The sequence below is a fragment of the Vanessa cardui genome, chromosome 4 (assembly GCF_905220365.1).
Source record: "Vanessa cardui chromosome 4, ilVanCard2.1, whole genome shotgun sequence".
Classification (NCBI taxonomy): Eukaryota; Metazoa; Arthropoda; class Insecta; order Lepidoptera; family Nymphalidae; genus Vanessa; species Vanessa cardui.
This window is the reverse complement of record NC_061126.1, coordinates 15,907,917-15,931,834: the sequence shown is the minus strand read 5'-3', so window position 1 is coordinate 15,931,834 and position 23,918 is coordinate 15,907,917. Positions and strand designations below refer to the sequence as shown.

Below are 23,918 nucleotides of genomic sequence, written 5' to 3'. Positions count from 1 at the left end.
TAATAAAATGTGAATAACGGTTTGATTATTATTGCCTTTGCGTAAAATGATTCATTTTGTTTAGATTTATTGTCGTATCTAGAACAAACGGCTTAATTTTCTGAAGAAAACTATAAATACTTAAGTTTTGTTTGTTTAATTAGCGCAAAATATTTTTTTGATAATACGATAGCGTTTAGGAAAAAATTTCGGGGGGGGTTTGAACCCCCAAAACCCCCGCCTGCCTACGGCCATGGTTTAGTATGGGTATAACATATCTGTTTATTAGAATATCATTGTATGCAACCGTATTTCTTATAGTATGGTAATCAAAAGCTGCAATTTATACATATACCCAGTAACACTGTGCAAATCAAGCTAAAATCAGCGCATCGTGACAACACCACTGTTACATGACCCTCGATGCAGTTTAAGTCCGTTTAAGTACAATTCGAAAGTAAAAACGTGTGTCGAGTTCCAGACCTACAGAAAAAGGTACTCGAGATAGGAAGCTGGATTGGAAATAGAACTTCTGTAGTTGTGAGACGATTTTATTGTTCCGCATAATACTGTTATGAAATACCGAGACCGAGAATCAACGCATTTGATGAATGAATGAAAGCGTAAGCTAAAATGAGATGATTTCTAAACGTAACGCTTGCCTTTGAACGCTTCCGCAGTCGCGTGTCCCGTTTTCTATTGGTCTGAGTAGTAAATACGTAATATGTTTTATTTTTTGGACGTTTTCACTGTCTTCCAGCGTTTACTAAAATGGGATACCCTTCAGGCGTGAGCCTACAATCTCATATTTAATTAAGTACAATTTGAGATTCAAGTAGTCATTGCTTAAAATCATATCTTCATAAAAATAAGTATATAGTGCCATAAATATATGGTTGATAAAAAGTAGGCATTACGGCGGGCGTCCAGCACGATCCTTTCTCCATCACTTATTTAAAATGAATCAATCATTCCTCCCAAAGTGGAAAAAAGGTAATAACCATTTTTTTACGGGCCCGATTCTAAGCGAAAATTGACAAGCGTCTGATAACAGGGGACTGAATAACTGACAATGGAAGTTTTCCAAGCAGCTGCGTAGAGCATCGCGAGACCCTACAGCCGGGACCCGCTCGGCGCGCGCCGTAATGCCTCATCTATACAAAACTACATCTAACTCAATCTATATACACGATTGGTCCGCTTTCTCAATGTACATTTTTACAAAAGGTATATTATTAAAAAACTTAACACTATAGTACAGATAAACTCACAGCTGCCCGACGACAGCTTTAAGTACAAATAAGAACCACGATCCGTTACGAAATGCAATTCTTGTGCGGGACGGCGGCGGGACGGCGGCGGGACGCGGCGGGGCGCGGCGGGACGCGGCCGGCCGCGCGGGACGGCGCAGACTAGCGCCGACGTCACATGCCCGACTCGGCGATGCCCTCGTCGTCTGAAACACACGGCAGCTGTATGGGCGCGCGCGGGGGCGGGCGAGCGGGCGCGGGGGCGCGGTTAGTGGGTTAGTGCAGAGACACGACTAAGAGCAAACGAGACGGCATGCGAGCTCACAGTTTCGCTTCGCGCCCCGACAGGCGGCGGCGTCGCTAGCGGCCCCCTGTCGCGACAGACGGCACATTAGTGGGGCGCGGCGGCCGGCGGGCGGGGGCGGCGGCGGCGTCACCTACCTTCGAAGGCGGCGTTGTGGTGGTGGTTGTTGGGCGGCGGCGGCGCCAGGTCGGCGCCCTCCAGCGCCGCCACGACGCACTGGTGGATGCAGATGTACTGCTGCTCCGTCTGCACCATCCAGACGCGCTCGCGCCGCATGGCGTGCACCATGCCGAAGATGTCGAGGCACTCGGCGTGCGCGTCGAGCTGCTGCAGCGCGCGGTCCAGCGTGATGAAGGTGCCCGAGCGGCCCACGCCGGCGCTGCAGTGCACGATGACGGGCCGCGTGTCGGGCGGGCAGCGCTCGCGGAAGGCGCGCACGAAGCGGGCCAGCGCCGTGGGCGGGTCGGGCACGCCGAAGTCGGGCCACGTGGTGAAGTGGAAGTGGCGCAGCACGCGCTGCTCGGCGCCGCGGCACACGGCCAGCTCCGTCACGGTCCAGTCGGGGTAGCGGCTCTCGTTGAGCGCCGTCACGGCGATGTCGCCGTAGTACACGGGCCGCGTGTCGTAGGGCCAGTAGCGGTCGCACTTCTCGCGGCCCTTCTCCACGCAGCGCGTCAACATCACGATGGCGCGCGAGCCCGACTCCCAGCACATGCGCCAGAAGTCGTCGCGCGTGCAGTGCAGCGGGCCCTGCGTCACGATGAACTCGCGCGGGGAGTTGTGCCCGGGCACGTAGTTGGCGTTGATGTAGTCGGAGCCCTCCTCGTCGTCCACCGGCTGCAGCTTGTAGCGCGAGTGGTCGTAGGGCAGGATGTTGGTGAAGCGGTTCTTGGGGCGGTTGCAGGGCAGGTCGGCCGCCGTGCACGGCTGCTCGCGGCCCACGTGCTTCAGCTCCTCGAACTCCTCGCTGAAGCGGAAGTCGGAGTCGGCCGACATGAGGCGGTAGTGGTCCGCGAAGTCGGCCACGCGCACGGGGCGCGCGGCGGGCTGCGGCGCCGGCGCGGCGGGCGCGGCGCGCGCGCGGCGCCGGCGCAGCAGCAGCGCGCCCGCCAGCAGCGCCGCCGCCAGCGCGCCGCACACCGCGCCGCCCGCGATCCAGCCCGTGTTGTCGGCCTCTGCGCGCACGGGGACACGGGGTCAGATCTGTTCTACTCGTGCTCTTTATATTTTTAAGCGAATTTAATCGATTCTTTGCCGAGCGTTCGTTCACAGAACTCGAATAGTAGACGTCCGAGGAATAACGGCTACCTGGCTGTTTGATTCATAAATATATTTTTTAAATTATAGTTAGTACGTTTCCATTAAGCAGACGAGTACAAATCTAATAGAAACTTTGCTCAATGGTGTCTCAATGATATCGTAACATAGACGATGAAATATCGGGTCAGGTCAGGTACACGTAAGTAACGAGCAAACTAATAGATACCCTCACGCCTAAGCTTCACTGTGTCGTTTGCCATCGTTTAAAACAATCGTAGACGTTACGAGGACATCGTCGGATAGTAACCGAGAGGTGACGGCCGGCTCGAAATAGACGATCCGACGAATCGCTCGGCGGCGAACACGCGACTGGCGACGCGCTCGATAGCGGCTATCAGCACTCGCGACTGGAGCCGATACCGATCGCTTATCGAGGCGAACGATCGACTAATTAAAGCGCCGCGACACTCGCTGTGTGTGGCGTGTGATTTTAAGATAAGGCAGATATTGCTCGTGTTTTATATCAAGTGACGTTTTATATCTTCAATAAACGGATTTGAAACGCGGAAACATAATGGCACTTTAAAGTGTTTGTTAAAAGATAGCAATTAAACAATGCCCTGCAGAAGAATGCAAATGCAATTTTGCTCAAATTCAAAATATACTTCGTTGGAGTACTGATGGTGGTGGTTAAGAAACTGGTGTATTATTCGAATTTATTAGGGCATCCATGTAACATTCGTTTTTAAAAATAAGTTTTTGTGGCGCGGCCGAGGCGATTCTCGGGCGGACCCGACATAAATTCGGAACTCAATCTTAGCGAAATGAATTTTGGACATCGAAAACATTAAAGCATGCTTTTTTTATATACAACAAATACAGATATTCTGTCATAAGTGAAATAATAATTTCAGTTACTCTTGTTTTGAAGTCTGGCAAAATTCAGTTTTTAGCTCTACATTACATAAATGACATCGACAATTTGATAGAACACCGCACAGCAAGGCGCCTCACCAGTGTACACGACGGTGTAGGCCGTGTCCGTGAACTTGTCGGGCGCCGTGAAGGCGCGCAGCTTGACGTAGTAGCGCGAGCCGGGCTTCAGCGGCCCGTTGCAGTAGGAGCGGCCGCCGCCCTCGCAGCGCTCCGAGCCGATCGTGAACTCCTCCACGGCCGACGAGTGGAACGGGTAGTAGGGCTCCGTGACCTGGTAGGGCGGCCACACGGGCAGGCGGTGCACGTCGCGCCACGACGGCAGGCGCGCCGGCGTGTCCGCGCGCGGCTCCTCGGCCAGCACCAGCGTGTAGGCCGTCACGTTGCCGTTGGCGGGCGAGAAGTAGTCGGCGCCGAACGACACGGCCACCGTGGTGGACGAGCGCCGCACCTCGGCCGGCAGCGCCGTGGGCCGCGGCGGCGCCGCGATGGCCATGCGCTGGCGCACGCGCGCCGCCGCGCCCTCGCCCGCGCCGTTGGCGGCGCGCAGCCACAGCTCGTAGTCGCCGCCCGCCGCCAGCCCGCCCACGCGGCCCGCGCGCGCCTCGGGCCCGAAGTCCACCCAGCGCGCCGCTCCACTCGCGCCCGCCGGCGCCACGTAGATGCGGAAGCGCGTCAGCACGCCGTGCGCGTCGCGCGCCGGCAGCGCCCACTCGAAGGCCAGCTCGGTGGGCGTGGCGTCGATGAGCTGGAAGCGCGTCGGCGCGGCGGGCGGCGCCTCCAGCGTGCGGAAGCTGCCGGAGCGCGCCCGCGAGCGCGTGAGGATGGTGGCCGGCGTGCCCGCCTGCACCACGACCGTGAACACGTACAGCGTGTAGGGCCGCAGCTCGGTCAGCGTGAGCGCCAGCCGGTCCGTGGTGCGCGTCTCGAGGCGGTCCTCGTCCACCAGGTACTGCACCTCGAAGTCCGTGAAGTCGCCGGCGGGCCGCGCCCAGGCCAGCGAGATCTCGCGCGCGCCCACCGCGGTGGCGTTGAGCTCCGTGATGGGGCGCGGGTCTGCGGGCGGGCGGGGCGGGGCGTTAGTGCGGCCGGGGGCGGCGGGGGGCGGCGCGGGGCGGCGCGGGGCGCGGCGGGTACTCACAGAGGCGCGCCTGGCGCTGCACGGGGTGCGACGTGACGTTGTGCGAGACGGTCCACATGGTGAGGTTGTAGAGGCGGCCCGGCGTGAGCGAGCGGAAGGCCACCTGCTGCTGGCCGGCGGCGTCGTCGGCGGCGTCCGGCGGCGTGGCGGGGCGCTCCTGCCAGCGCGCGGGCGCGTTGCCCCCCTCGAGGCGGAAGCGGTAGGCGTCGAACATGCTGGCGGAGGATGGCGTGGGCGTGTAGAGGACCTGTGCGAGGGGGGGACACGACTATGAGTTATGACACGTATATGACTGAAGACTGAAGACATATTCAGGGAAAGGGGTGGACCAGACTGGAGAAGGAAAGCTCGAGATAGAGACAACTGGAGGAAGGTGGGGGATGCCTAAGCCAAAGAGGCGACTTCCACAAAAGATTAGATGCATTTTTTAAGAATAATATATTTATATATGCAGTTAAATTAATGAAATTATATAATGAAATGGATAATTATTAAAATGGAAATAATATATAATTTAATATAATATGAATATTGTGAGCATGTTTTGTGGTAGAATAAAGGCTATTTATATATTTTTATTTTATTTTACGATATAATTTGTCATTTGACTGCTCGTCACTGAAACCCGGTTTTTCCTAGAACAAATCGAGTCGTAATAGAAATGGCGTGTACTAAGTATCGATCGTTGCAACTCATGAAGTTCCATCTATATTTGTATATATATAATATAGTTTAGGCAATGTCGATTCTAAGAAAAAAATCTGAATCTACCCTCGATCGCGATTACATTCCGGTAGATTTAGATCCGAGGATCGGAGACAGTTCTAGTGGGGATAGCGAGTAGGAAAATGGGGGAGCTGAGGGGGTTCGCATCGTGACGTACCAGAATAGCCGGCAGCGTGTCGTTGTCGTCCCCGTCACCGGACTCGTTCACGATCGTCATTTCGGACTGGATCAGGGGCCCTGCTCGACAGAAACGGCGGCGCTTAGAATCGAGACAACCCGCAGGCGAGCGAACGCAAGCGGCGATACGCACGTGTGCGCGTGTGCATGGTGAAGATGTCGCTGGCCAGGTCGTGCGAGTGCGCCGCGATGGACACGGAGTAGCCGCGGCCCGGCGCCAGCTCGCCCAGCAGCGCGCGCACGGAGCGCGCCCCGCCCTCCGCGCTCACGTTGCGCGCGCCCGCCGCGCCCGCCGCGCCCGCCGCGCCCTCGCCCCGCCAGCGCACCTCGTACCACTCCACGCGCCCCGCCGGCCGCGGCCACTCCAGCGTCACGTTGCGCGTGTCGGCCAGCTGCGCCACGTTGGACACCGGGTTGGGCCGCACGGTGTGCTCGGCGCTCAGCGGCTGCCCGCTGTCCACGCTCTCGCCGGCGGCGTCCTCGCTGGCCGTGTCCAGCTGGATCTCGTAGCGCTCGCCGTGCGTCATGTTGGCGATCTGCGGACGGGACGGCCGTTAGCGGGCGGCGGCGCGAGGCCGGCGCGAGGGCGGCGGGGTCGGCGACAGCGGCGCACCTCGGCCACGTCGGCGGTGGGCGGCAGCGGGTCGAGGCGGCGCCAGGCGGCGGCGGCCGTGCGGTAGCGCAGCACGAAGGCGCCCACGAGGCCGGCGCGCGGCCCGCGCCAGTGCACGGCCACGGAGTTGGACGTGGCGCGCTCCACGGACAGCCACTCGGCCGGCAGCGGACCTGCGCGGACGGGCCGTGAGCGAGCGGGCGGGGGGCGGGGCGGGGGCCGGGGCGGGCGGCGCTACTCACGGACTGGCTTCAGTACGGTGTGGCGCTCGCTGCGCAGGCCGTGGCTGATGGCGACCAGCTGGATCTCGTAGACGGCGCCCGGGTAGAGGTCCTCGAGCGTCGCGTTAGTGTCGGCGGTCACGAGCTGCGGGCAGAGGCGGCGGTCAGAGGGGGCGGTCCGCGGGCCGGTGGCGGCGGCGGGCGGGGGCCGGGCGGGGCGTACCGTGGCGTAGGGCGCGTCGGCGTCGCGGCGGCGGTAGCGCAGCTCGTAGCGGTCCTGGCGCGAGTTGACGTCGGAGCTCCAGGCGAGCAGCAGGGCGCGCTGCTCCGCGGCGGCGGAGCGCAGGGCGGGCGCCAGGGGCCTGGTGGCGGCCTGGAACACGCTCTCGTTGGACTCCACGCCGCGCGACACGGCCGCCACGGTGACGGTGTAGTTCCGGCCCGGCAGCAGCGCCTCCAGCGTCACGTTGGTGTTCGTGGTGGTCAGCGTGTTGCTGTCGTCTCGCGAGGGGCCCGTCTCGTGGTACGACACCTGCGACAGAGACGCCGGTCAGTCGGTCACGGTCAAAATCTAAATAATACTTTAACGCACTGCTTACATCGACATAGTTAGCTTTTAAAGACAATATCAGAAGCACCATATTCTTTAAAAACCACTTTAGTCGTCTGGCGCGTCAGTATCACCTTGTACTCGTCCTGGGTGCTACCGTCGGCCGGCTTCCACCAGAGGAACACGCCGCCGCCGTCCTCCGTGTCCACGGAGCGGCCCTGCAGGTCGCGCACGGGCAGCGGCTCTGCAACGAGAGGGCGCGTGAGGGCGGGCGCGCGGGCGGGGCGGGGCGCGGGGCGGGGCGGGCGCACTCACTGAGCGTGAGGTCGGCCGTGGCGGGCCACGACGTGACCTTGCCGGACATGGTCTTGACGGTGACGGTGTAGTGCGCGCCGGGCTCCAGGCCGTCGAAGGCGGCGGCGGGCGGCTCGTCGCGCGCGCGCAGCTGCGGCGGCAGGCGGCGGCCCGCGGCGCCGGCGCCGGCCGCGGCCACGGACACCTGGTACTTCTCGAACTCGCTGGGCTCGGCGGGCGGCAGCCACGTGACGCGGAAGGCGCTCTCGGCCAGCGCGCGCGCCGGCACGCTGACGTTGCGCGGGCGCAGCGGCACGGTGCGGTACTGCGCCGTGGTGGGCGCCGACAGCTGGTCGTCGGACACGGTCTGCACGGAGATGTCGTAGGCGCGGCCGGGCACCAGCCCCTTGAAGGCGGCCTGCGCGGGGCCCGGCGGCTCGCCCTCCTTCTCCACGTACAGCTCGGACTCGCGCGCGTCGCGCGGCTCGATGGACACCTTGTAGTGCGTGTAGGCGCCGGGCGGGTAGGGCGGCTGCCACAGCACCAGCAGCGTCGTCTCGTTGCGGAACCACACTATGAACTTGCCCGGGGTGTTCGGCTCTGAAACGTTACGCTTTATTTTCAGCTCTACTTGCTCTGCACGATGAGTGCAAAAATATAAAAATGTAGTATTTTATGCACTACGGGACTTGAGTGCGTTGTCTATTATAATATACTCATATTTTTTTGTAATTATATTTATAAAGTGTTGTCGCTTAAAATACAAACACAGCCAACAGTAAAGGGGTCCGGTTTGTATTTGTTCTGCATCCGTCCCCGAGATACGAGGACGCAGAGTACTTGTACATTAATTCAGATTACGTTGTAATTAACAAGGTCAAACTTGTAACATCGATAACATTACTAGTTGTACATAACACACACTAAGGCGCTACGAGGACATCACAACAACATAAGCCGGTATTGGAAGAGAACAGCAAAATAATAAAAACGAAACAATGGACACTTCGACAACAGCGCGCCGCGTGACGCGAGCGCCTCCATTTGTGCCGCTCATTAATGATATGCAATAAAAATTATGATTATGCAGCTACACGACGTCGCTATTGAATTTAATGTGCTGAGAACATATGAATACTTCGACGATTTCCAATAAAAATATAATTGGTTTTCTACTTCTGGTGTAAAATTGAAAAAGAAAAAAAAACTGTTATTTGATGATGACGATGACAACCTTGTGGCTGGAGTTACACTGACTCACTCACCCTTCAATCCAGAACACTAGAAATATAATGTTTTACTGCTTGCACAAAGCCCACCAAGTTAAACTTTGTCAAAAATAATTTTAAATATTGTTATAAAAAAGCGTATATAAATGAATAAAAATAAAAAAAATGTATATAAGAAAAACTGAGAGACAAAACATAGAAAAGCCTGGATTAATGGTTATTTTTTTCCTACGATATCAACCAATTTACTCTATGATAGTAAAAACGATGGTCTGCACATGATAGTCAAGTCAAAATGGCAACCTATAGTCCTCGCGTAATACTATCTCATTTTCAGCTGCTACTAATGCTCGATTTTCAACAATAAAATAAAGGAAAAGTTGATTCATCGACCCACTGGAAATAGTTTAGTTTATGTTATTTAACATTATTGGGCCGCGACTGAGCGAGGCAACCATTTGTAATTTATCAATGTACATATCATCTTCATCATCAAATCTTCAAATAACAATTGAGAGCGTAATATATCTAATAAATGAGTCGTGGAACTGATGCAGACGGGCGCAAGCGGCAGGCGGGTGCGGAGCGTGCAAGACTCGAACACGATACAACCAACGCAAACAGTACGGGAGCGACAAACATCATGCAACAAACGAAAGTAGCAAAAATAATGTCGTGCCGCAAACTAAACGGACACCGGTCCGGGACGCGCGCCCGCCGGACCCGGCCAAGCTACGCTACGTGCGGCGGGAACGGTTAGTTTGTACCAGCGCTGGCGAAGTTCCGCGCCCGGCGCTACGGACCCGGGGCTGCGGCGGGGCTCCGCTGCTGGCCGGGAAGGGCGCCCATATTAGTATCCGTAACATGATTACATCTTACACGTTATATATGTATGTTAATACTGTATGTACCGGCGACGCTGCGCCGGCATGTGTTCTTTATGGTTCGGGAAAACTAAACGAGCAATATTAGTGATCAAAATATTTGTTAGTTTCAGTGCTCGTGTCAGTGACCGATCAGATTCTCCAGTGTGACGCGCACGAATTGCCACACGCTCAAACACTCCGTCGCAATCGAGGAAGCTTCATCGACATGTCCGACGCGCCTCGGCCTTCCCGAGAGTGAAATCGGAGCGACCTCGAAGGCTCGCCCGAGGACTCACTGGTGGTGAAGTTGAAGGATGTGTAGGCTGCGCTCTCCTTGTCGTGCAGCAGCGTGAAGGCGTGCAGCTGGTACGTGGCGCCGGGCGAGAGGTCGCGCAGCACGTGCGACCAGTTGCCGGCGCCCTCCACCGTGATGTTGCGCGCGCCGCCCTCCGCGCGCTCCGACAGCGGCAGCACCTTGAAGCGGAAGCCCGAGTAGTCGCCGTGCGCGGGCGGCGCCCACGAGATGGCGGCCTGCTTGTTGCGGCCCAGCGTCACCGTCAGGTTGGTGGGCGGCTCCGGCGCTGCAACGCCCGCAAAACGTCTTTTACTTCAAATGCTCATTTTAATCGGTAGCAATTCGATCCCTCGCCGTGCATGCGGACGGATCGAGGGGAAAGCTAGAGCAAGAGGAGAGTGAGAACCGGTAATGATGGTCTGGTTCCATGTGAGCAGGTCCGCGAAGGTCGCGTTGGAGTAGTACAGCATGAAGTGGTACTTGGTGCCGGGCAGGCCCTGGAAGTTGATGGTGGAGGCGCGCGCGGGCACGGTGTAGTTGGGCGCGGGCGAGCCCTGCGGCGGCCGGTAGTCCAGCCGGTAGTGCGCGCCCTCCGCGCCCGCCGCGCCCCAGCCCGGGATCTCGATCACGAGGTCGGCCGCGTCGCCGCCGCGCGCGCCCCAGAGCGCCTGAGCGCCGATACACACGATCATACATATTCACTTCAATCATTCGGAATTAGTCATTTTATCTATCCTAGACGATACATATCGCGCATAGTGGTCACAACCCTCAGTAATGAGGAAACGACTAGGGAGAAGAAGACTATACATGTTTCCAGAAAACTTGTCACATAGCAGTAACATAAGTACCCGCATGTTTATTATATAAATAAAAATTGTTTGCAACATACAGAAAATGTTGATAACAAGATTTAAGCAAACCAACTTTCCTTGGATATTCAATTAACATCTTTTTAGTAAATATCAACGGCACCTGGTGAATACTTGTTATCCTGCCGTTTGATATTGGACTGATTAATTTGTACTGAAGAATGATTATTTGTTACGGTGTACCGGTGCAATTAGATAGACCCAAAATATTCTAGATGACTATACTTATATTTATACAAATCATTATAACAACATTGTGACATACTAATTTTTATTCTAAATTAGTAAGCTAGTTATCTAAAGTAGAGACACAGGTTCTATAAAGTTAACATCAAATATGGCTTGCTTTCTGTTTTTATTTAGTCTAAAATGAGCTTCATAAAGATGCATGTTGCTCTCAGTATATGATTCAAAATGCTTTTCATGTTCATTGGTAGATTTAAAATTATACTCATCATATTAAGAAACTTATAATGAATTGTTAAAACATTCAAATTATTTCTTTGATAAATTAATTATATTAAGCTGTGTAATCAGGCACTAGCTTTTTTTTAAGTAACAGTATTTTATTAAAGCATGGAATGGTAATTTAATAAACATTGTGTAATTAAATATTTTATAATTTTTATCATTTCCTGATAAGATTTTGTTACAATCAATAGTCCATGAAAGGGAAATTCATATATAGGCCCAATATAGCTATGTTTGCATCTAAAGAAAAGCAAACATCACTATACCATGCACTACACATTTAGTATATTTTAATAGACGTATCTATCGCATTTGAAATGATTAATAATGAAGCAGGAAAACATTGGACAACTTTACTAAGATTAGTTACTAGTTTATTTTTTTTTTATTTAATTTTTCTATGATTGGGCTATAGAAAGGTCTTACACTAGAGTTATGTTAGTAAAATTAAAAGGTTTATTGTACTTGTTGTTAGTGAATGAATGCGTTTAATTATATTAAACGAAAGTTATAACTACGTGTGTAAACAGGTTCCTAAACAATAGCAAGTTTAAGATGAAGGTGGAACTGTAACGTAAAAAGCAAATAGTGACATGGCTCACAATAACTGCGAAGAGCGCAAATGTCAGGGTAGCTGGGGCGCTCGTATGTCCAGCCTTCGCTTGCACAATCGACCTCTTCCACATCATTGAAGGCGACTCTCTGATTTCATATGACACTTTCTCCTCCAAGCAATCACTATTTTCGTCCCGTGGAAGCATGATTTGTTTACTGCGTCGTGTAGAATCGACATATCAACGTTTTAAATCATATTTGTAAAACACTTTTCTAACAAAAACCTTTATAAAAAAATAACAAAATATTGTCATAACTCATATGCCAGGCTAACAAATTGACATTTCAAAATAGTACCAAAGACTAAGAATATTTATGATTGCCATTTGCCAACTCTCATGATATTTTATTTCAAGGCAAGCAAAACTTAAATCTCATAGCTATACGTTCATAACATTTTTTTATTATTATGGTATAGAATAACACTTTAGCTAGTATGAAATATAAGATTACAGTTAAAGTTTATGATTAGGTATATAAGATCCGTTAAAATAATAATATGACGCACAAGGTACGAAGAAAGTGAAGTTATTGTTTGTATATCGTATATGAGTTGTGTCACTATTATACTGTTTGCTGTACACTGTAGACTGTAGGTGTAGAGAACCTTAGTTTGTTTATTTCATTTATTTATCCTGTAGATTATAACTGACCGATGACGTTGACGGTTGACGGTGAAAGCTAACGGAGGCTGGTGACAGTGACAGGACAGCACGACAAAGAGTAGTGAAGTGTGAATTGCGATTTGCGAATCAGAACAGTCGTTCTCGTTATGACATTTACAATGCATATAAATCAAAAGTTTTTAAAGTTAGTTAAATGTTAAAAACTTTTATGGAAAGTGTATAAAGTGTAAAAATGAATTACAAAACCTTATTCTTTTGTTCGTTAGTAGGAGTTCTATTGATTAAGGATATTAATTGTAAGTTATTACTAGTTCTTTGACACGGATACGTTTTCAAGGTAAAGTGAGAGTTTAAATGGCTTGAAAATGAAACTTCCTATTCGCTTAACTCACGTTACCTTTAAATGAATGCTCAAAGTAATTATAAGTGAATCGTATATATGCGGAATTACCATAGATTGTTATCTATAAATAAAATGATCAATCATAGTTTAAAAAATATAAAGTCCTTAGAAATTAATTGATATATATCTTATAATTTACTAATTTATACTAAACTTGATAATTAAATATAATATCATTTCAGGTTTACATAAACGTTGTATGAAATGTAGGTCAAGGGGCGAGCTAGGAACCTGTGGAGATCCTTTTCCATTTAATGCCACGGAGCCAGAGGTGGAGGCAGGCATTCATGTAGTTGCATGCCCTTCAGGGTGGTGTGGGAAAATGATAGAAGGGACTACTGGAGCCTTTCGAACTGATGGTGAGTTCAGTAAAATGATATAATGAAATGTGTGGTGAACAAAATAATGAATAGCAAATATTATGGTAATGAATTTCTGATTAAGAATGGAATATCTTTTCCTGCCTTATTTTACAAAGATTTTGTTAATTCAGGTTGTTACTAAAAAAATATATGAAATGTGAATATAACAAAATATGTAATAAGTAAATTTATGTTTTACACAAAATTTAAAAAAATTTATTGCCAAATTCCTCCATTAATATTTATATTACTTTAAGCAAACTTTTGATATAAGTGCATTCAATAAATTCCATAATTATAAATAAGCGAGTACAGACAGATTAATACTTCATGGCTTTTATTTTTTCTGTAGAGCAGAGAAGCAACTTGCTCTATAGCCATCATTATATCTGTCAGCTCAATATTTTATTTTATTTACATGAGTATGTAACTATTATGAATGATATAATCATTTAAGTATATAATGTACTAGCAGTCACCCGCGGCTTCGCCCGCGTAGATAACGGTTCATAATCAGTCTTCTAATATCCCTACTGCTGAGGCACGGTCACATTTGAAGAATTACTGCAACCGCCGCTTGGATCAATTGTGATAAACCTCAAATTCGTGATCACAACACCTCAGCCAGACCAATATCAGCGAATCTGATGAGGTTCTTAGGGTCGGAGGCCATTATGTCCTCTAAGGACCGGAGTTAGAACATTTTATAGTTCTATCTTTTATAGTTTAGGTATCATACGCAAAAAATCTACTTTTTTGGTAGATTTTTTTCCTTTTTTGTCCGAAAAACCCAAAATATCTTACGAAACCCTATTTTTTTTCAAAATAAAATTTAGCCTATGTTATGTGGGATTCATTTAGCTTTCGAATGGTGAAAGAATTTTTAAAATCGGTCCAGTAGTTTTTGAGCCTATTCATTACAACCAAACAAACAAAGTTTTCCTCTTTATAATATTAGTGTAGATATAAAACAACTGTAGTACTTTAACACTATTTTATTGCAATGGATCACTTAATTCTTCTCTATATTTCCTGGATTCAGTGCTTGATTCCTCATTAAAATTGTCCAGAATTTATTCTTGAGTAAACAAAATATATAAATCCTAATTAGAGACAATATAGTTTTCGTTCTTTCGTCCTGTTTTCAGGCGACACATATTAGCATACGCATTTTGTAATAGATCTAGCATTTTCTCCGTGGAGGAGTTGTGCTGCTTCTAGTGACCAGTGCTTTGATTTGTGCCCAGATTCGTTCAAAGCCCTTGTACCGACGATGATAGTATTTGCCGGCTTTTTATTGATTGCATACTATTGTGTTTTCCGTTTTTAGTGTTCATATGACACTTTCTCCTCCACGGAATAAACCCTCCCTCGTTAATCTTCTCGTGACACCCTCAACACAAGTGTTTAGCAAAAATCCTTTTCTAGTTTTTGACAGCATATGAGTAACATTTGATTTGTCTTGTATCTTTTGTCTTAAAAATAAATTTTAGCAATAGCAGAAAGGTATTATGTAGCAGGACACTATTTCGTAGGGATTATTCCACTAGGTAGTTATTTAATCTCTTTTCTTCAGTATTAGTCCTATATAACTTGAACAATAGCGTTAGCGTCAAAACTGTCAACTATTGTCATATGTCACGTAACACGTTACGCGACTGACGTTTTTCTTATGGCTGACGAATTAAACGATTAATCGTACATAGCGATTCGAGTTTTCTCAGTAATATCAAATAGTCCTGTCGTCTCTCCACGATAATATAATGCGTCGATTTTCAGTGCTTCCCGAAGATCTAGCGTATAATTTGTCGTCTGAAATAACACAATAGATTTTTTTCATTTCATTTTCGATTTTTTCCGTTATATGACCCGCATACGATACATACGTATACAGAAAATCAATTCATATACGTCGCCATTTTGATTGTAGGTAATGCTTTGAAATAATTTGTTTTAAGAAAATACGATTTCATTTAGTTTTTAACCTTAGATAGCTATTAAATCTTGTAAATGATTTGCGCATGTAAATAATAACGAGTTTTAATGATACACTAAATAAAAAGTTTACGAATGTATAAAAAATACAAATAAATCGGTTACAAAGTCAATTATAGACTGTCAAAAAAAATGTGGCCAATCGTTGGGCACTCAGTTAATGCACACTAGTGAAAAAAGTATGACGTTTGGCGAGTGTCAAGCGCAGCTGTCACGCCAAGATCATCATCGGCAAAATTCGTAAAACCAATCACATCCGAATTAAGTACGCTATATCTAATTATCAATATTTACTTTTTATACTTGTAATATCATATGCCCTAATATATTCGTCAATTAAACACGTTGATTTACATGCACTTGCTTTCTCGGGTTGAACGGTTGAACTGACTCGAGAATCTATAGCGACGAATAGCGTCGAATGGCGCGATAGGGAGCTATTACTATTGGTTGTATAAATCGGCAGTAATCGGTTTTATTGAATTGCCGATGCTACATTTTTACATTTAATAATTACAACATTTAAGTTGTGTCGTACTATAATTACGTTGGCTCTTTACTTTACTGTTCTGTCTAGATATATAAATAATCGGCTGTAACTTAGGGACCTGACATGTTTTCTTAGATGTAGATTCAAGGTGTTTTTCGAATTTCATTACCATATTATCCACGTAACTGTTCACAATGGAAATTATGACCTGAGTAGTAAAAGCATTAAATTATTTATTCCAGTGATTTAATTATTTAAATTTGTTTATATCTGCAGATTACGGTGCGGCGACTCAGCGAATGTGCCTCCAGAGATCCCCCAGTGATGACGAAGAGAGATGTGCCTACACGATGTGGAATCATAGAAAAGTCTATATGTGTTTTTGTAACGGTGATCTCTGCAATGCGGCGTTTCAAATATCGACACCACCACTTTTCCTGTACACTATTTTAGTCATTGTCAAGTTTTTATCTTAAATAAAAATCAGAATTCAATTTCATGCTATGATATTAGGACATTCTCGTGACTTCAGAATCCAGGGTAGTTCCGGTTAAAGAGACTTACCTACTTATTAAAGACTCGTCAGATGTGTGGTTTTTTTCGAGAAGTCTTAACAAAACCATATCTGAGTTGAGTTCACAATCATGTTCGTTGTCCCTCGCTCTCATTGTGTCGTTAGATCTCGTTGTCACTGTCTGAGAAGCCTCGGCACTTTGATGAATATGATGACTCTTACTTGAGGATTCGGGTCTCGGAAATCGGAATCTGTACTCGCGGAACTACCTTCGATTAGTTGGGTGTGGAATATTTATCTTTTATTAATGAAATTGAAACATATTGTACTTCAAATTATATAAACATAGTATCTTTTCATACTGTAAAATAGAAGTATATTTAATATATATGATGTAATTGTAAGTTCTTTATAACTCTAATCTGTGTATAAATTCTTGTGATATAAAAGTATTTCTATATTCTTGAAATGCTTGCAGTGTGTTTATTGTCAGCGCTCACGCGTGCTCATGCGAGCAATAAATCGAAGTCGAGATTGTTACCTTACACTGTAAACGTTTTAAAAAATACAATGCTTAGACTAGTTGTATATACGAGTGCAGTGACTATGTATCGGCTCCAGTATAATTCTCGTTGTATTCATTCCGTCCTATGAATGTGATTCAAGCATAATTAAACATATCGTACAATTGTACTTAAGTTAGTTTTAGACACTACTCATAGATGTAACATTGTTAAGTTGATTCGTACCTAATGATCCGATCGGATCACTTTTCGATCTGTAATGTCAAGGAAATGCTCAAATGGAATAAAAGTAAAATAACATAAGACGAGGTATTTTTATATATTTTTGTAAATGCAGTCGGATAGGTATTAGATATAAGAATGAGTATTTTACATGTATCCACGTTTACAAATATACGTCAAACAAGGTAGTTTTGTTTCATTTGTACGCTAGGGTCGGTTGTACGGCCAGCTCTGCCGTATGCTGGCGATCCGGTGCGGCTTGAGGTTGTTTTGAATTCTCAGTTCCTGGTTCGCGAGCAGCGACTCGATGTGCGGGACGTCGTGGAAGTACAGGAGGCCGTGGCGAGTCGCCCTCGCGACCGCGGCCACGGCCTCGGAGCCCTGCAGCAGGTACGGGTCGCCCGAGCTCTCATCTGGGGACGAGGCGTCATATTACACGACATGCGATCTGTATCTCAACGAAATGACGGACCTTCACCGAAGCAGCTGATGCGTGCTGTTCCGGTTGTTGATGTGTTTATTGCTAAATAATGTCTCGTAAAAACTAAATAATCTGTCAGTACAATTTTCTCTAATATATTACACGCCTTTCAGTAACCTTTTGTTTGAATAAGTTTTGAAGGCATTCCCTGAAATGCCACGAAATTGCCTGTTCGTAATAGCAATCGCGATCTCTCTCATGTATTAAGTATTGGAATTTTACTTAGTATGTAGAATGGGCACTGTGAAGAGCAGTAAAAGATAGTGTTAATAATTACTTTGTGAGAGTACCTTAGTGTTCATCGGCTGTTGACATATGAGCATAATCATGACAGATTATCAAGTATTTGACTTTTGGTAGAGTTTTAAATACAACCCGTGTGTGGTGGCAATAGACTGACCGGCGTGGCCGCCCGAGTCCGCTCGTCGGAGGGCGGCCGGGCCCCTCGCGGCGAGCGGCGGCAGGAACAGGCCCAGCGGCCACAGCGACTCCGGGTCGGGCGAGTCCACCCTGTAGGGCGAGGGCGGCAGCACTCGGATCGGCACACCTGGCGGCGTTGCAGCGGTTACAGGCGATCGTATGACGACGCGGGGCTCTTTTTGTAGATCATAGATTATATATAGTGTTGGAAGAATAATAAGGCTACGTCATCGTGGTAGGGATGGCGAGTGGTGGCAAAGAAAACGTCTATAAAAGTCGCTGCGCACTTCATATGGCCGATTTTCTTGCCTGGTGACAACAAGTGTAAGGGGAAATTCTGCCTGTTTGGAAAGTCAAATACGCCTAATTTTGTTAATATTTGTTAGTGTTTTAAAAATCTTAGTTCAATTGTTAGCGTGTTAGAATTCTTTACATTTTGTTTTATTTTTGTTAAAATTCTTTTAAATAAATGATTGTGATTTGTTTTTTTTTATTTAAATTCCACTACTGGTCCCTAAGATCAGATGTGGGATGATAAATTCACGTGGCCTAATTCGCTTTGCATTCCTGAAATAAGCCATGTTTGACTTTCTAAGTTACGTTTAAAAGTCGATTTAACTTACGTACCCATGTATTACGTTGGCAATGTACAGTTTGAGAGATTGCGTGGTAAGATATACGACGTTAAAACTCCGGTGAGTACGTTCCAATTTTTATTAGCTTACTACCTACATACATAGTGATTCTGATTATAATTGCGAACTACGATTGCAAATACATTTGCGAAAATTGTGAGCCATTTTGCTGTTTATGTTTACTGAACTACCCGCATATTGTGATTTTTCTACTTTCTCTTATTTTTATGTTTTGTGTGCTTATTTGTTTTTCATAATTAACTTCATTACCTTTAAAGAAAATGCCTAACCGTAATCGTAGAAGTAGAAGTCGCACAAAAAACCGTGACTCGCATCCTAGGCGCAGAGCTACACATACTAGTGACAGTGATTCTGGTTCAAGGCACCGAAAATCTCGTTCTAGACTCATATCAAAACAACTTGAGACCTCTAATAACGTGATGAATAAAATTTTAAATCGTTTAACAGCATTAGAAGGACAACATCACTCCTTGCCGCCGCAGTCTCATGAACTGGGCTCCGGTGCGCCTGCACTGACGCCGTCGAGGCGACCTGAGACTGCTACCACAACAGAGGGGCGGAGGTCGGTGGCGGAAGGTCGAGGGTCTGTTATGCCGACTTCACCGCGGCGTCCCGTGAGTGCTGTTGCGGACTGTGATGCCAGCGGGACGGATCGTATCATTGATGCGATACGCTCAATCAACACAACGGTGAGACCAAACCAATCTTATTACATATCCAATTTCGATCCTAGCATCCACGATATAGACACCTGGTGTGAGGAAGTTGACCGTGCCAAGGCTATAAACTATTGGAACGATAACGAGTGTCTTTCTCGCATTGGTAACTGTCTAAAAGGGGATGCTAGGACTTGGCTTAATGAGTGGGTCACATGTGATCGTAGTTGGAGTAATTTTAAGAAAGAATTCAAACCATTGTGCCCTAGAAAACCGGATATTGCAAATATTTTATACGAGGTCATGAGTACTAACTCTGATAAGTACCCAACATATGCTGATTATGCTCGCCGGTCCTTATTGAGGTTACGCATAGTTAAGGGGTTAAGTGAAGAGCTTATCTCGGCTATAGTAATACGGGGTATTATGGATCCACAAATCCGTGCTTCAGCTACGAACGCGAAATTGATGCCAAACGAACTTGTAGAATTTTTTTCTATTTATGTCAAATCGAATACGTCAACTTTTTATAAGAAATCTGGTGATAACGTGCGTATTGAACGTTTGTCCAAATCGAATCAAAAGTTTAACAATATGAAGCGTAGATTTGAGGAAGGTAAATGTTTTTTATGTAACCAACGTGGTCACACTCGGTATCACTGCCCTAAAAAACCTAAAACTAACACCAATGATGTTAGCAGTAAGGATAGCTCTATTCAAAATTTAAATAAATCTGAACCCTGTGCATTCTGTAAGAAACTCGGTCATAAAATTGAAACTTGTTTTGCTAAAATTAAGTCAGATACTCGTAATACGGTTAGTATAAATTTTTGTCAGGAAAACAAGCATGATAAAAACAAAGATATAGTAGTAGCGGTCATACAGAGTATTCCTGTTGATATTCTCATAGACAGTGGTTCAAGTATATCCTTGATTTCTTCGTCGCTACTAAAACATTTTAAATGTGCACGAAAACCAGCTTTTAGAATTTTAAGGGGTATAGGTGGTAAAGAAATTGAGTCTACTTATTTTGTTACTTTGCCAATAGAGTTTAAGGAGATTACTTTAGAGGTAGATTTGCACGTTGTGTCTCCTGAATTTATGAACACTCCTATTATTGTGGGTACCGACGTCTTAAACCGCGAAGGTGTTACTTATGTACGTACCCGCGACCAGCAATATCTTACTTGTGAGCCTCGTACCATACATGACATTATGTGCACCACGTCTCCTACGCAGGTTCCCATTAAGACGTCGTTATCAGATCAGAGTTTAGGTAAACTGTTAGACTTGATAGAACAATTTTCGATGTTTTTCATTTCTGGAACAGCGACATCGACAGTTAACACCGGTAGCATGTCGATTAAATTAAATAGTTCTACGCCAGTTAATTATAGGCCTTATAGGCTTTCTTATCCCGAAATTTTAAAAGTTCGCACGATAATTAAAGATCTTCTTGAAAAAAATATCATTCGCGAGTCTGATTCTGAATATGCGAGTCCTATTCTATTAGTAAAAAAGAAAGACGGATCCGATCGCATGTGCGTAGATTATCGTAAACTTAATGAACTTACAGTCAAGGATCGCTTTCCTCTACCGTTGATCGACGATCATATTGATCGGTTAGGCAAACATAAGTATTTCACAAGTCTCGATATGGCCACGGGATTTCATCAGATCCCCATGGACAATGCCTCGATACCACTTACAGGATTTGTTACACCAGAGGGCCATTATGAGTATTTGAAAATGCCCTATGGTTTAGCAAACGCACCTGTTGTTTACCAGCGCATAATGTCGAAAACTCTTCATGCTTTCCTTGAATCTGGTGAGGTTCTGGTGTATATCGACGATGTACTTATTTTGAGCCATACGATTGATGAAGGTTTACTGACTCTACGCAAGGTGCTCCAAACCTTGACCGATTCGGGTTTTTCTATTAACCTAAAGAAATGTTCTTTTTTATCAACTAAAATTGAATATTTGGGACGGACTATCAGTCAGGGTCAGGTGCAGCCGAGCAAACAGAAGATCCAAGCTTTAGTCGAAGCCCCCATTCCAAAAACTGTCAAGCAAGTGCGACAGTTTTTAGGTCTTGCGAGCTACTTCCGCCGTTATATACACGGTTTTGCTATTAAAACGGCTCCCATTACTAAACTTACCAAAAAGGGCGTTCCTTTTGCTTGGGGAAGTGAACAAGAACAAGCACGACAAGACATAATCTCACAACTTACGAGCGAACCCGTCTTAGCCATTTATGACCCAGCTTTGCCTACCGAAGTCCACACGGATGCCAGTTCTATTGGTTATGGTGCCGTGATTATTCAGGTTCACGAAAAAGGATACAAACGGGTAGTAGGTTATTTTAGTAAGCGGACACAGGGTGCCGAGTCAAGGTACCATTCCTATGAGCTTGAGACCTTGGCCGTGGTTAAAGCCTTGCAACATTATAGACACTATCTGATAGGCACTCATTTCACTGTTATTACGGATTGTAACGCGTTAAAAGCCACACAGCTCAAGAAAGACTTAATGCCTCGTGTAGCCAGATGGTGGATATACTTGCAAGACTTTAATTTTACCCTAGAATACCGTAAGGGTACCTCTATGTCGCACGCTGACTATTTGAGTCGCAATCCGATTAATGTTTGCGAAACACGCAAACAACAGAACTGGGCTCAAGTAGCACAGGCTGCTGACGAAGAGACCCAACAATTGCTCCAAAAATTAACAGAGGGGGGCCTAGATTCTAGCCACTATGTTAAAAAGAACGATATTCTCTATTACAAGTATACCCCAGTTGGAGAAGATCCCAGGCTTTTATGCTTTGTACCTAAAGGTCATAGACTCAGTCTGCTTAGAATATTTCATGACGAGCACGATCACCTGGGAGCTGATAAAACATTAGAACTAATTAGAAAACACTTTTGGTTTCCTTCACTTAAAGCATTTGTTCAAAAATACGTTAGTCATTGTCTTATTTGCATAACTCATAAAAAGATCCCTAGAAATCCGCATCAGCTTATAAATTCATGGGAAAAGCCAGGTATGCCCTTTGAAGTCATTCATGCAGACGCCTTAGGACCCTTACCCCAGTCTAACGGATATAGATATGTGTTAATTGTAATTGACGCCTTCTCTAAATATTGTCTTTTGTACCCCATGTTTGGCCAAGATGCTGTAGAATTGAAAAAGCTTTTCAAAAATGTTATTTCTTTGTTCGGTACTCCCAAATTAATTGTAGCAGATCGTGGTCGCATGTTTTTAAGCAAAGAGTTCACAAAGTTCATAACAGAATTAGGCGTTGACATGCATCTAATTACTCCAGAGATGCATAATTCCAATGGGCAGGTGGAACGTTATTGCAGGACTTTGCTTAACATGATTCGCATAGAATGCAATCACGGGCAGAATGAGTGGTCAGATGTTATGTGGCGACTGCAGTTGGTTTTAAATATAACTAAGCAGAAAACCACCCAATTGTCACCATTAAACTTGCTAGTGGGTATAGAAGCAGCCACGCCTCTCATACGTCATCTAGTTCGAGATGTTGCCTTGGAGAACTTTCATCAGAATCGTCAAGCACTGAGAGAGATGCGTAGACAAAGGACGTCTGAACGCTTGGAAGCCAATCGACTTCAGCAAGATTTAACTGCAAATGCTAACCGTAGACCACCCCGAGTATTTGAAATTAATTCATTCGTTTTTGTTATTAAACAGGCACAAGCAACTGGAAAGCTTGACTCGGGCATGCGTGGGCCATATCGTGTGGTCAAGGCGCTTCCTCATGGTCGCTACGAGCTGCAATTGTTGGCAGGCTCATACGGCAAGGTGACCCAGGCTGCGGCAGAACTCATGGTGCCGTGGCGAGGAGAGTGGACTCCTGATACATGTGCTGCCTTCTTCGAGGGTGAGTCCGTGATGTACCTGTCTGGCTAACGATATACAAACGTTGTCTATGCCATATGGGTCTTGAGTGCAGACGGCTCTGCCGTTTGTGTTTTTGAGTGCAGACGGCTCTGCCGTTTGTGATTGAGTGCAGACGGCTCTGCCGTTTGTGATTGAGTGCAGACGGCTCTGCCGTTTGTGATTGAGTGCAGACGGCTCTGCCGTTTGTGATTGAGTGCAGACGGCTCTGCCGTTTGTGATTGAGTGCAGACGGCTCTGCCGTTTGTGATTGAGTGCAGACGGCTCTGCCGTTTGTGATTGAGTGCAGACGGCTCTGCCGTTTGTGATTGAGTGCAGACGGCTCTGCCGTTTTGTGTTTTCGAATACAGGCGGCTCTACCGTTTCGTGTTCTTGAGTGCAGATAGCATACTCTTTATGCCATTTGTGTGGAGTGCAGATGGTATGACTATGCCATTTGTGTGATCCTTATCTAATCAAAAGTCGAAGTATTACATCATGTAGGCTAATTACCGATGCCCCGATCTGATACATATACTTTGATGATGTTCTCAGGTGCAGACGATGACCCTGTGGAGTCCACGCCCGAGCAAGCTGCCAGGAGCAATGATGTGCCTCACGAGCCACCTACAGAACACGTGCCCGCCTGTTCGATTGACACAATGCAACGAGAGGCACAGGAGTCCGAGGACGTCCTCCCGTCAGGAGAGGCCGTGTTGGAAGAATAATAAGGCTACGTCATCGTGGTAGGGATGGCGAGTGGTGGCAAAGAAAACGTCTATAAAAGTCGCTGCGCACTTCATATGGCCGATTTTCTTGCCTGGTGACAACAAGTGTAAGGGGAAATTCTGCCTGTTTGGAAAGTCA

General features: G+C 46.7%; 3 protein-coding genes across 5 annotated transcripts in view; 1 reads left to right on the top strand and 2 right to left on the bottom strand.

Moving 5' to 3' along the window:
- Window positions 1–711: 711 nt before the first annotated feature.
- Window positions 712–12,386, bottom strand: LOC124544423 (tyrosine-protein phosphatase 10D-like). Of its 2 annotated transcripts, XM_047122958.1 has the most exons (14): window positions 11,784–12,386; window positions 10,245–10,506; window positions 9,840–10,124; window positions 7,470–8,048; window positions 7,289–7,398; window positions 6,828–7,136; window positions 6,626–6,749; window positions 6,384–6,556; window positions 5,904–6,306; window positions 5,751–5,830; window positions 4,868–5,114; window positions 3,808–4,782; window positions 1,671–2,708; window positions 712–1,435 (listed from the first exon to the last, which is right to left on the bottom strand). In XM_047122958.1, exons 1-14 carry the CDS (start codon window positions 11,940–11,942, stop codon window positions 1,404–1,406), a joined length of 4,776 nt encoding a protein of 1,591 aa, XP_046978914.1. In that variant the 5' UTR covers window positions 11,943–12,386; the 3' UTR covers window positions 712–1,403. The 2 variants fall into 2 exon arrangements, with proteins under 2 accessions (XP_046978914.1, XP_046978913.1); XM_047122957.1 differs by having other exon boundaries at window positions 6,626–7,136.
- Window positions 12,387–12,403: 17 nt separating this feature from the next.
- Window positions 12,404–17,117, top strand: LOC124544427. 2 transcript variants are annotated; one of them, XM_047122964.1, is made up of 3 exons: window positions 12,404–12,759; window positions 13,008–13,184; window positions 15,949–17,117. In XM_047122964.1, the coding sequence occupies exons 2-3, from the start codon at window positions 13,025–13,027 to the stop codon at window positions 16,146–16,148; spliced, it is 360 nt and encodes a 119-aa protein (XP_046978920.1). In that variant the 5' UTR covers window positions 12,404–12,759; window positions 13,008–13,024; the 3' UTR covers window positions 16,149–17,117. The 2 variants fall into 2 exon arrangements, with proteins under 2 accessions (XP_046978920.1, XP_046978919.1); XM_047122963.1 differs by having other exon boundaries at window positions 12,407–12,718.
- Window positions 17,011–23,918, bottom strand: part of LOC124544426 — a 33,711-nt gene continuing 26,803 nt past the window's right edge. Inside the window, exons 4-5 of the mRNA XM_047122962.1 lie at window positions 17,814–17,960; window positions 17,011–17,345 (exon numbers count right to left, since the gene is read on the bottom strand). Coding sequence (XP_046978918.1) covers window positions 17,140–17,345; window positions 17,814–17,960 — 353 coding nt within the window. The 3' untranslated portion in view covers window positions 17,011–17,139. The remainder of the gene's footprint in view (window positions 17,346–17,813; window positions 17,961–23,918) is intronic.